Source organism: Arvicola amphibius, chromosome 3, assembly GCF_903992535.2.
Source record: "Arvicola amphibius chromosome 3, mArvAmp1.2, whole genome shotgun sequence".
In the NCBI taxonomy this organism is placed as follows: Eukaryota; Metazoa; Chordata; class Mammalia; order Rodentia; family Cricetidae; genus Arvicola; species Arvicola amphibius.
This window is the reverse complement of record NC_052049.1, coordinates 43617834-43629980: the sequence shown is the minus strand read 5'-3', so window position 1 is coordinate 43629980 and position 12147 is coordinate 43617834. Positions and strand designations below refer to the sequence as shown.

The 12147-nt window shown below is 35.6% G+C and overlaps 1 protein-coding gene across 1 annotated transcript in view; it reads left to right on the top strand.

Annotated features, from left to right (window-relative positions):
* Positions 1–12147, top strand: part of Adamts6 (ADAM metallopeptidase with thrombospondin type 1 motif 6) — a 200992-nt gene that overhangs the window by 164273 nt on the left and 24572 nt on the right. The window contains exon 20 of the mRNA XM_038323313.1: positions 7699–7828. Within this exon, the coding sequence (XP_038179241.1) occupies positions 7699–7828 (130 nt within the window). The remainder of the gene's footprint in view (positions 1–7698; positions 7829–12147) is intronic.

Sequence of the window (12147 nt, the reverse complement as noted above, 5' to 3'; positions counted from 1 at the left end):
AGTTTTTTTATTTACAAGTAATTAGGTCACAGTGTTCGGAAAAAGTGATCCAAGACCAGCATCATTTCTGAAATTTTAAATAAATATGAGAAATAAACTCCTACAAAAAACCATAGAGATTGGTCTTTAGTAACACAAATTAGCTCTTTCTTTGTTTGCTTGCTTTTGTTTTGTCTGTGAAATAGGGTATTAAGTAGCCCACGCTGGGCTACAGCTCCCTGTGTAGTGGAGGATGACTTTGAATTCTAGATTCTTCTACCCTGGCCCCTCCGGAGTGCTGGGCTTAAAGGCGTGTTCTTCCAGGAGCTTCAAAGTTCTCATTTGTAGTTGACATTCTTACATTTCCTGTCTAGCTCCTTGGACATGTGAAAAGAACTGGTGAAAACTCAAAGACCACAACAAGACTACAAAACCAAATATGTACCTCCATATTATTTTCTCCACCTGTCTCTTTTTCTTTGTAGTTCTTTCTCTTTCTCCTCTCTGTCTCTCTCTGTCTCTGTCTCTCTGTCTCGTGTGTGTGTGTGTGTATGTGTGTGTGTGTCCCTGATTTTTCTGGGAATTAAAATAAAGGGCTTCATACGTACTAGGCAAGAGATCTACCCTGAGCTATGTCCCCATCCCTTCACTCTTTATTCTATAGAATAAAGGGAGAAAACAGACATTAAAGAGAGAGAATCCATGGGGAGGAGGCGGAAATTTTTAATAAAAAAAATTTAAAAAGAGGGAGAATCCTTCAAAAATCTGAACTATTGAAATAAAGGGAAAGGGCAAAAGCAAACCATAGCATTTTGGATCTGAAAGAAACATTAGAGGTCATCTAATTTGGTTGCCTCGTTTTGCAAAGGGAAGTGAAACTTGTCTTAGCTCATTGACTGCCTAGAACTAAAAGCAGCTGGAGGTGAAGGAAAAAAAATAAGCTAAAGTGAAACTTAATGTTATCATAGTCATTTGATTATGAATGAGTTCTTAATATCAGTGAAGATCAGGATGAGAGAGATCATCCAGTAATTTAACAAAATGAGAAATGTGTACAAGTAAAAATATCAGACTTGAAAATACAGTATTTTATTAGACAAGTAATATAATGACCTTTCCTTTATTCTTGCCACCCCTTTTTAATACAGTCTCATTCAAGTAAAGATTTTATCTTTCCACATAGTAATTAAATTTATATCTTAAGCAAAGATAGAACTTAATGAGTCAAATTGATTTAGACATATTTTTCATGAAAGGTGTTACTTCTTGAATAGTAGAAATCTCTTCTATGTGTGCTGTGACCTCAAGTAAATCTATCGCATGTGTGCCCCATCCTGATTTATCTTCACTAAACACAACTGCTCTAGAAAAAATACTTGTATTTTTTCAGACAGGGTCTCACTATGTGGCTCTGGCTGCTTTGTAGGCCAGAATTGCCTTGAACCCACAGGGATCCACCTGCCTCTACTTCTCAAGTGCTAGGATTAAAGACATATGCCATCATGGCTAGCAATGAAAAATACAATGTTTTTAGAGTAACATTTACACTTTGATCATTCTGTGTTTCCTCGGGACATCTACTGTTGCCCAGAACAGACGGGAAACACTGGGAAGGCAAAGAAAGGAAGTTTTTGAAAGATTTTTTTTAAAAAAGAGCAATGGGCTCTTCAAAAGAAGGAAGCTATGTGGGTGGAGTGGATTGGTACTCTGGGTGCCAGTTGTTAGATCCAAGGCAGATGGACTTTGCTGTGCCCTGCAAATGTTCGTGTCTGGCCAGCAATCACACCACACAACAGCCAGATTCCAGCAATTGAAGACAGAGCAAATAGGGTTTGTTGTTGCTTTTTCCTGGCACTTGTCTCTCTTTGGATGCTATCTGCATTGAATAGTAGAGTTATGTTAACATTGCTGGCCATATGCTATGTATGTTGTGGGTTATATAATGCTATCTTGGTTGCTAACTACTTTAGATGCTGTGGTCAAGAAAATTATTGCCTTAACCCCCAGCTACATTTTTAGTATAAAATCTAAGTATTCCCTTCTCTTTCTCTCCAGAAATCTGTTTCCTGGGGAGAGATGACATACTGTGCCACTCTATTCAATTATTTGGAGATCAGTTATCCCTTCTATCCCAAGTGTACATTTATACCCCTATTATTTCCCATATTGACTTAATCATATGTCCTGATGGTGTCCATCTAGGACTGAAATGTTAGGTCTTGTAGAATTGACAATGCCTAGATCTTTCTCTTGCTCTTAGCCTCTGCTACCCTCATACTTCCTGATCTAACATGTGCACTGTTCCAAGTTCAATTTTTAAGCACTAAGTTCTGGTTTCTACTTTTAAAAAGAATGAACTGGTGATCTTAATTCTTAAATGGTGAACTGCCACAAGAAGAGCAGTATGACTCTGAATATTGTATTATAAATGAGCCTGTGAAGTATTTAATTATCAGAAACAAGGTCAGTGTTCTCTGAGGCTTTCCCTCAGGATTGGCCTGAATGAAGTTACCTCACCTGAAAGAGACACTTATCACCCTTACAGTGAGAACAACAAACAGCTCCATCCAGTTCTCATTTGCCATTTGGTGGGTTTCTTGCTTTTTTTTCCTGTGTTATGTACTATTACAATATGCCATTAAAAAACTATTTGTTGGGGGCTGGAGAGATGGCTCAGAGGTTAAGGACACTGACTGCTCTTCCAGAGGTCCTGAGTTCAATTCCCAGCAACCACATGGTGGCTCACAACCATCTACAATAACATATGGTACCCTCTTCTGACATGGAGGCAGAAGACTGTATTGTATATGTAATAAATAAAATCTTAAAAAAACTATTTGCTGTTGTGTAATTAAAGCAATAATTCAAGTTCAGTCCTTGTATTATATAGCAGGTAACTGGGTAGTCAAATAGATCCTAACTTTAAACTATTGGCAGAATATTAAACATAAGATCTGATAAATTTAAGATCACAGGCCAAGTGTGAGGGAGGCTTTTTTTCCTCAGGGTTGGGAATTTAACCTAGTGCCTTGCCTTGCACATGTTAGCCAAATGCTATTCCACTGCTCAACATCTGTAGCCCCAGAGTTATGTTTGCATTTCTATATTTAAAACCATCATATGTCATATTGGATTATTACATGTCAAAAGTGAAATATAGGCAAATTAAGTGGTGCTAAATAGGACATATTCTTTGTAAAGGTTTAAGGTAAATATGTATTAACAAAATAAGAAATTAAAAATTATTTGTACTTTTGTAATGTCTTAAAGTCTTAAATTCATTACTTTTTGTAACATGGAGGGATTTTATAAGAATACATATTGTATGAGCCCATTTATATGTAATGTTCAGAATATGTCATAGAGATCCAAAACAAATTGGCAGTTCTCAGAGCCTGGAGGGAGGTATAAGTAGAGAAAATATGTACAACAGAAGTTTTACTCAATGATAATGTTTGGAACTAGATAGTGGCAATGGTGGCCTAACACTGTAGAAATACTGAATGCCATTGAACTGTTCACTGCAAAAATGATTGATTTTATGTTATATGAAAAAAAAAGAATAGTTTATGCTAATAACTTAAAGTTTTTTTAAGAGTAAAAATATAGTTAGTATAGTTTTAATTTGGTCAATTAGATTCTCAGATCATACTCTAGTTCTAGGGGTTAGGAACACTGAGACATGAGAATTTTTTCCTACTAGATATGCAACTACTGGTTGTGTAGACATCTTATACATTTTGGTAATAAACTATAGGTCTTTATTTGAAAGCATACTAATTTTGAATAACTATTATAATAGGGTTTAAAATGAATTATCAATGTTTTACATACTACTTTCAAAGAGGCTATATGTACATGAGGCATAATCATATACAAATATTCTAAACTCCATTTCTCTTGTTTACTTAGATTATTTCCACTTGATCTGTATTTTCTACTTCCTAAAGTTAAAAGCTACATTCACCTTGATATACAGGTTGTGTTTAAAACCCTATTCATTTTGATTAATTTGTTTATAGTCATCCTATCTATACTGACTTAGGATCAACACAGAAACAAACAAGCAAAACTATCAACCTGCCAGGTATGGGCATAAAACCTGGAAGGAAATATGTATTCTATCAGAGGAAAATAGTATAGTGTTTTGAGAAGATTTGAAATAGATTAATGCTACAATGATACAATATTTTAGAAGAAAATAAATAAAAGATTAGTGTAAGGAAAATGTCTTTGTAAAATATAGGACAATTTTAGTTATATTTTCAAGGATGTTAATTTTTACTTTATCAAAAAGTAGCATGCTAAAAACATAAAGACCTAGAAGTTCCTTAATTCCAAGTTTTTAGGCTATATGGAAGGCATGGCCAAAGTTGAATTAATTTGTAATGCTTCATATGAAATCTCGCATCATTCAAGAAACACAAATGTTTTGTATTTTGTTGAGGGAGTGGTGACTCATCAACCACACTGAGTTAACAGCTTAGTTTGTGAGAGTTAGGTACAATCACTGGGTTTTACCAAATAAAAAAAGAGCACTAGGCTCTAGAACAATATGAGACTATTCTCAATGTTTATTTTATTCTGGGTGGTTTTGCCTGTTTCCTTAGTTTTTAGCAATAAATATTATACAGAAAGAATTTTCAAATATTATACATACATAGCTAGAATTTATCTAAAAGTGAAATGTAAATCTCTACTAATTTTTTATACCAGTCTGATCTGTGATTCAAATTGCAGAGGATCTGCTTTTATACGAAAGGCTGCTTTAAACAAATACAGTTGTGGAAAATGTCTGTGGTGCTCTCTTCAAGAAACTTAACTTTTAACTTAACCTTTGGAAACTTATTTAACAGTCGCTGTCACTGGAACTAAGCAGCATCAGTTACATTTTGTAGTTTTGATGTTTATCCTTTTCTGAGAGTCAGCTAACACACTGTATTCACTGCCAGCAGTTTTGTTTCAGGAGCAGCCACATTTAATGCATTAAAAAAATACATACTAAACCTCCAAAAGCAACCCTTGCTCTTGATATAAATGAACATTTCCTTCAGAGTGGACAAGTTGCTCATCTGAGCCACTGTTGGTAGCCGAGCTCTATGACTAACAGTAGAGGTATTTGACTAGGTGACCACATGGGCATAGTTATCTGCCCACTGGAATGACACAATGGGGAGGTAATCTGATGAATATCATGGAACATCTGTGAGCGGATAACAACTATGGTTCTTATGAATCATTCTTCCCTCAAAAATCTCAACCTTAATAGTTAAAAAATTCCACTGCTGTCATTTGCTATTCTAGAGAATGGGAGAGAATTAAGCAACATTCTTTAAGACATTTTGCCAGTAAAATGTTTGGGCATATGTCAGACCCCTAAAAACATGTTACTGAAGGTTTTCTAGGGAGTTTTGTCACCTTAAACATTAAAATAGATCATCTTCAACAACTCATCATTAGGCTGGAGGCTACACTACTTAGTCTCCTGAGATAAGTAGACTTAATAGTTCCTCCTTTCTATCTCTTAAATTTAAAGGGTTTAGTTTAATGTGACCATAGCAGGACAGCTGAGACATGTTGACCCAAACCTAAGCAGCCTTGGGAGAAGCATTTGGTGCTAGTTCTTTAAGGGAAAATTTGCTTCATCAAATTGTCCTGTTTCATAAGGACTCCCACATTTGTGAACAAACTCCTTTTTAAAAAATTATATTACAGTTTAAAAACAATTAGAGGAAAGGAAGAGAGGGAGGGAGGCAGGCAGGCAGTCCAGAAGAGCTGCGTGGAATTAGCTGTGATTGATGACTATCTAAATGTCACCATAGAATCTTCATCCAGCAACTGATGGAAACAGAGGCAGAGGCCCACAGTAGAGCATTTGGCTGAGCTCCCAAATTCTAGTTGAAGAGTGGGAGGAGTGAGGATATGAGCAAAGAGGTCAAGATTATGATGGGGACGCCCATTGAAACAGTTTCTCTGAGCTAATGGGAGTTCACCAAAGCTAGCCAGACAGGGAAAGAACCAACATAGGACCAAACTAGGCCTTCAGAATGTGGGTGACAGTTGTATGGCTGGGGCAGACTGTGGGGCCACTGCAGTAGCACCAGAGTTATCCCTACTGCTTGTACTGGCTTTTTGGGAACCCATTCTCTTTGGATGCCTAGCCTAAATATAATAGTGACAGCCTTGGACCTTCCCCAAAGCAATGTGCCTTACCCTATCTGAGGAGTGAATGAGTGGTGGGTTGGGGGAGGGGGAATAGGTAGAAGGAATGGGGGGAAAGGAGGGAGTGAGATATGAGATTGGTATGTGAAATGAGAAAAAGATAGTTTGTTTTCTATTTTTCAAAAAGAAAAGAAAAGAGAAAGAAAGGACAAAGTGAACTTTAAGTTCTGTAACCTTCTCCAGGAGTGGATTTGGCAAGGCTGGTATAAAACTGAAGCCAATGCCTCAAAAGAGTCAGAGTTACAGATTCTGAGGACCCCAACTCTTTCCTCCTAGGCTGTTGTTATCAGTCCTAAGGCAGCTATGTTCTCTTTGCCAACACTGTCTGACTTAGCTCTCTTATGAACTTGGCCATCACTCCCACCCCTACCCCTGCAAATAGTATGTTTGATCCTGCATCTCTTAATAAACTTGCTTGGCATAAGTCAAAATTACCTGGAGTGCAAATCTGTTGTTAACTGCATATTGTCAGTGCTATGTTTACAACTCTGAGTTATTCAGCTTATGTGTTTATAGTGGCGGGGTGGGTGATTTCAGAGAACAGCTTTACTTGTGCTTTTATGTTCATTTCTAAGAGTAAATGTTAACAGTGCCTTTTGTATGATCTGAAACACTTGTTTTTCTTTGGTATCTTGATTGATTTTCTTTTGATTCCTAATCCAAAACAAAAATATAAAAATCTCACCAAGGGTGTTTATAAATAGAAGTCTGTCTGTGTGTGTGATTGCATTTTGTGAAATGTGAGCAAGTTGTAGCAGGTATGTCTGCCAATAAATCATAAGCATATACTTAAGAATTTTGTAAATTATAGAATGGAATGTCTTTAGTTGTGCTAACAAGGTACATGGACTAATTTTTAAGAGCAAGAATAGTATTTTGTAAATTATTTAGCATGTATTTAACTCTTTGAGAGTGATATAATCAACAGGTATTCACTCTGTTAAAATAAACAGGCCAATTTCTTATAGTCCAAAGTGGTATATTACATATGCAATCTAAATTTGATGAACTTTTTAGAGAGATGCAATCATAAATGGAAGAAAATAAGTGAAATGTATGGTGTAATGTATTCCTGATGAAAAATGAGCTTGTTTCCTCTTGTCCTAGAAAATGTCAGAAAGTAAATTAGTCCCTGTTGTTTTGTTTTAAATAAATATGCATCCATTGTCTTGTTTTGAAATGCATATTAATACATTTTATCTCATGACATTTTGGAAAATTTAAGAGTTTTTTAAAGAAAGTATGAAGATGAACATAAAAATGAAAATAATAATTGCAGCTTCAAAACATCTATAAATATGAGAATATTAATTTTGCTTGAAATTTGAATATAATATGACAGTATTTTTGTTCTTTTAGAGAAGTAGACAAGTGTTTCTGGAACAGATAGGACAGCAATGATCCAGTGAGGTTGACTCCCAGAAGAAAGCAATACATGCCTCACCTTTTGGAAGGGAAACTACTCTCCATTTAATGATGCTTTTTCTTTTCTTAAAGGTGTCCAAAGGCAAGAAGTGGTCTGTAAAAGATTAGATGACAGCTCCATCGTCCAGAACAATTTCTGTGACCCTGACAGTAAGCCACCTGAAAATCAAAGAGCCTGCAACACTGAGCCCTGCCCACCCGAGTAAGTATGACAAAAAGTGAGATTTCATTTCTTTGGCTGCAAGCAAACATTATGTATTCATATTTGCAAATATGCCCCCAATGTTTTGTAAAATTATATGGTAGTTTCTCCTGAGTGAGGCACGCAAAGGAACAAGAGAGTAAAGGCCACTTTTTCTACTTTTCTGCTAATCACCTTTATAAACTTATCTCAAAATAAATCTTAAAAGCTATATAAAACAAAGTGATGCTCAAAATCCATGGTCTAGGTTCTGTCCCAATTGTGAGTAATTTCAAGTTAAGCTCATCAAGTTGATTCCCTGAAAGTTGAGATTTTAAATATTATACTTGGCATCTGATTGACCATTTAAGGCCTCTTAAATGTTACTGGTTACACCTGTTTTTGTTTGTTTGTTTGTTTTTAGATGTTTAGATAGTTATTAAGTATACAGTGTTCTATTATCATATATGCCTACATAGCCAGAACAGGGCACCAGATCTCATTATGGGTGGTTGTGAGTCACCATATGGTTGCTGGGAATTGAACCCAGGACCTCTGGAAGAGCAGTCAGTGCTCTTAACCTCTGAGCCATCTCTCTAGCCCTGTTTACACGTGCTTTATGTTGACCTGTGCTTCTTTATTTTTAAAACCTACTTTCTTAAACACCCAATGCCTTGAAGATTTCAAGACATTCATCGCCCCATCTATATCAGAGGTTTACAACCTTGCTAATGCTTTTAATACAGTTCCTAGTGTTGTGGTGACATCTCCAACCATAAAATTGTTTTTGTTGCTACATCATAACTATAATTTTGCTACTGTTATATATTATAATGTAAATATCCCCTATGCAGGATATCTGATACATGACTCCAAAAGGGGTCACAACCCAGAGATTGAGACCAACTGATATATGCATTGTGGAGTTGAATATATCATTAAAAACTTTTAAAATTTTTGTTTTATTTTGTTTGTTTTTGAGACAGGATTTCTCTGTGCAATAATTCTGTCTGTCCTGGAACTCACTCTGTAGACTAGGCTGGCTTCAAACCCACAGAGATTTGCCTGCCTCTGCCTCTCGAGTGCTGTAGCTAAAGGTGTGCTCCACTACTGCCTGGCTTAAGGGCCTTTTTCAAAATGTTAATATTAATTGCCGTATTAATACATCTAATTCCTATTCCTTTTTAGTTCTGAAATTAAGTTCTTTGTTTAAAATTGTAGGTGGGAGGTGGAATTCAATAGAAAAGCATAAAAAGAATGTAAAATTAAGAAAGTTTAGTCTGACTATTTTTTGTTTTTGAAAGATTTAAAGGTACGTAATTTTATATATTTGTTATTCAATTTTTCCTAGCACCTTTTTAGTTTCTTTTTTATTCTTTTGAACTCAAAAAATAAAAGTGAATTTTGAATGTTTAGAATGCGTATATAAGATTCCTGGTAGGTATTTGTATTCTAGGGAAAACATTGTAGGCTACTATGATTCAGTAGGACCTGGATGTGAGTGTGAAAGGAAAAAACACAGGCTCTTTTTCTGCACAAATGATGTGATATGCAGATAAAGTGAAAGAAATAACTCCTGTCAGACCACCGATAGTATTTTAATGTATGCTATTTCTAAGTGTTTTTGTATATATACACATGTATATATAATCAAATGGTATAGTCCATTCTCAGTATATTTTGAACATTATCTTTTGCAGCATTTAATAGTAATGTCATTGTATATTTAAATAAAATTCTACTGTTGTTCAATCCTTGCTCTGTTTAAGCTCTTGTTCTCCTCTGGTATGCAACAGTAACCTTTTTTGCCACTAAAACACTCTTATCCATGATTATACCCTGCGCAACATAAGGACAAATGCAATTTCTAGTCAAGTAAGAGAACATTTTAGTATTTGTGACACATTGCCAAATTTTTCCCCAAAAGATTTTAAGAATTTACACTCCTACTAGCAATACATGTATTATGCCATTTCACTGAACTGAATACCGAACTTGGTTTTTTTTAATTTTTGAGGCAGGTCCTCACTATGTAGTCCTGGAACTTGCTATATAGACCAGGCTGGCCTCAAACTTAGAGATATCTGCCTGCCTCTGTCTCCAGGATCAAGGAGGTAAAATAGATCCATGATGTAGACTTATGTGGTTGAAAAAAAGCAAAACATTAATCTTAAAGGCTACAACTGATGGGAAGCTGGTGTCCCTGTGTAAGAAAAGGAAGCTGAGCTGGACTCAGCGAGAAAGTCCAAGAGTCCAGACTTTATAGTGCTGTGTTTTAATAACAATAATGTCTCTGCATATGACCTTATGTACAGAATCCTTAATGTAAATATTATTACTTAAAATACCGTGATTTTTAAATTTGTAGAAACCAAATATAAACAAACAAACAAAACCTATACATTGTAGTAATACTGAGACCAGAGTTTAAAAAATCAGTTAATCAATCAAATGTACACAGCACTATAGCTTGGTTTCTTAAAGACTATCTAAGCAAACAGATATAAAAATAACTATCATTTAAAAGTGTTTTAAGAGAATTATTACCAAACATATTAAAGAAAGCCCAGAGCAGGAAGAAAGTATTTGTTTTCTTGTACTAGGGACTAACTCAGGGTCTTGCATATGCCAGGCAGGAGCTCTCCACTGAGTTACATTTCTAGCCAATTTTTTTTTTTTTTTTTTTTGCAATCTATTTTCAAATAGGATCTTATTAAGTTACCCAAGCTAGCCTTGGATTTATTCTGTATTTCCAGCAAGCCTCCTGCTTCAGTTTCCCAAGTAGCCCTATGCCACCAGGCTCAGTTAAGAAATTTATTTATTTTTTCAGGGGTTAGGTTTTATTTAATAGAATCTTTTATAGTTTAATGTTTGAAAATCACTTTGAGTCATTGAACCTCACCCATGGACAACTATAATTTGTTATTTTAAGTTTAGAAAAAGATTCATGAGCATTCTCTATAAAACTACGAAACTTGAGACTAGGAAGAGCCATAGAATAATCTCAGCCAACTCTCATCATTTCACAGATGAGGGATTTTAATCTCTAGTGATGTTTTTCCCATTACACCAGACATCACTAGCATTCTAAGCTACAAACCAAATGCCTAGTGGCACTTTATGTGTCTGGCTTCATTTGCTCCATCAAAGCATTCCCAGTTGTCACAGTTTAAAAGATGCTTATTACACTCATGTTTAAGAACTGGGGAAATTTTTGCTTATAGAATGTTTGTGGCATATGGTTCTCTCCAGTCTTAGTTCCACTTCCCAATTAGTTGAAGAATTGTTTTTAAACCTAAGAATGCTGTAGAATTTTCTAAGTAAATAATAGGTTATATAATTGCCTCTTGTTGATTAAAGATGATACTGCCAAATTCTGAAGACTTTTTCTTAATTTTGTGATGTGTTTATAGGGGAAAAAGTGTTGATTAGACAAATCTGGAATAAAGGCTGGAAAATCCTTTGTCTCTTTCATCCCCACAAATGTTTATTGAACACACAGTTCAAGACTGTGTTTTTCTTCTAATATAACTATTTAATAACAGTTTTCTTTTTTTACTCTTCCATTTTTTTAAATAATAAAGAAAAATTATTTTATGACGATCTCTTCAAAAACATTCTGTTTTTATCAAGTTTGAATCAAAATTTTATGTAGTTCCTCTTTTTTTCCCTCCTTTGTGTATTTTTTCTTAATAATAATCAGTAGAATGAGATCAGGTTATACAAGGGACAGCAAGCAACTCTGTTTTCAGAGATTCAGCATTAATTGTGTTGTACTGCATGCCTGTAGTCTCAAAACTTTGGGAGACTGAAGCAGAGTTTTGGGGATTCAAGGCCACTAGGGTTCATAGTGAATCCAAACCAATCTGGGCTACAGAATGAGACCTTGTCTGACAAAAGCAATTGAACAGAAAAGAGCAAACAAATCTCCCCACATGAATAGTGCTAATTTTATCCCTAACAGATGGTAGACATTTTGATCACTAGATGCTGAGAAGAAGCCAGGCGTGGTAGCCCACACTCAGGAGGCAGAGATAGATAGATCTCAGTAGGTTCAAGGCCAGCCTGGCCTACAGAGTGAGATCCTGTACCAGATCAAACAAACAAAAAAAAAACACCTTGATGTTGAGAGGAAAGAATCAGTTCTGACATGTCTCAGGCTGTAAAAAGGTTCAAACAAACAGCCTATCCTCCCAGAAGTGGTATTCCCGGAAATATCTTATTGCAGAATCTAAAGGTGAGAAAACAGAAAACAAAGAGCAAGGCAGCAGTGTGTCAGACTTGTAGGGAAGGAAGAGGAGAGACGCAGTGATTCTAAACTAGACAGAGGGTGGGGGACT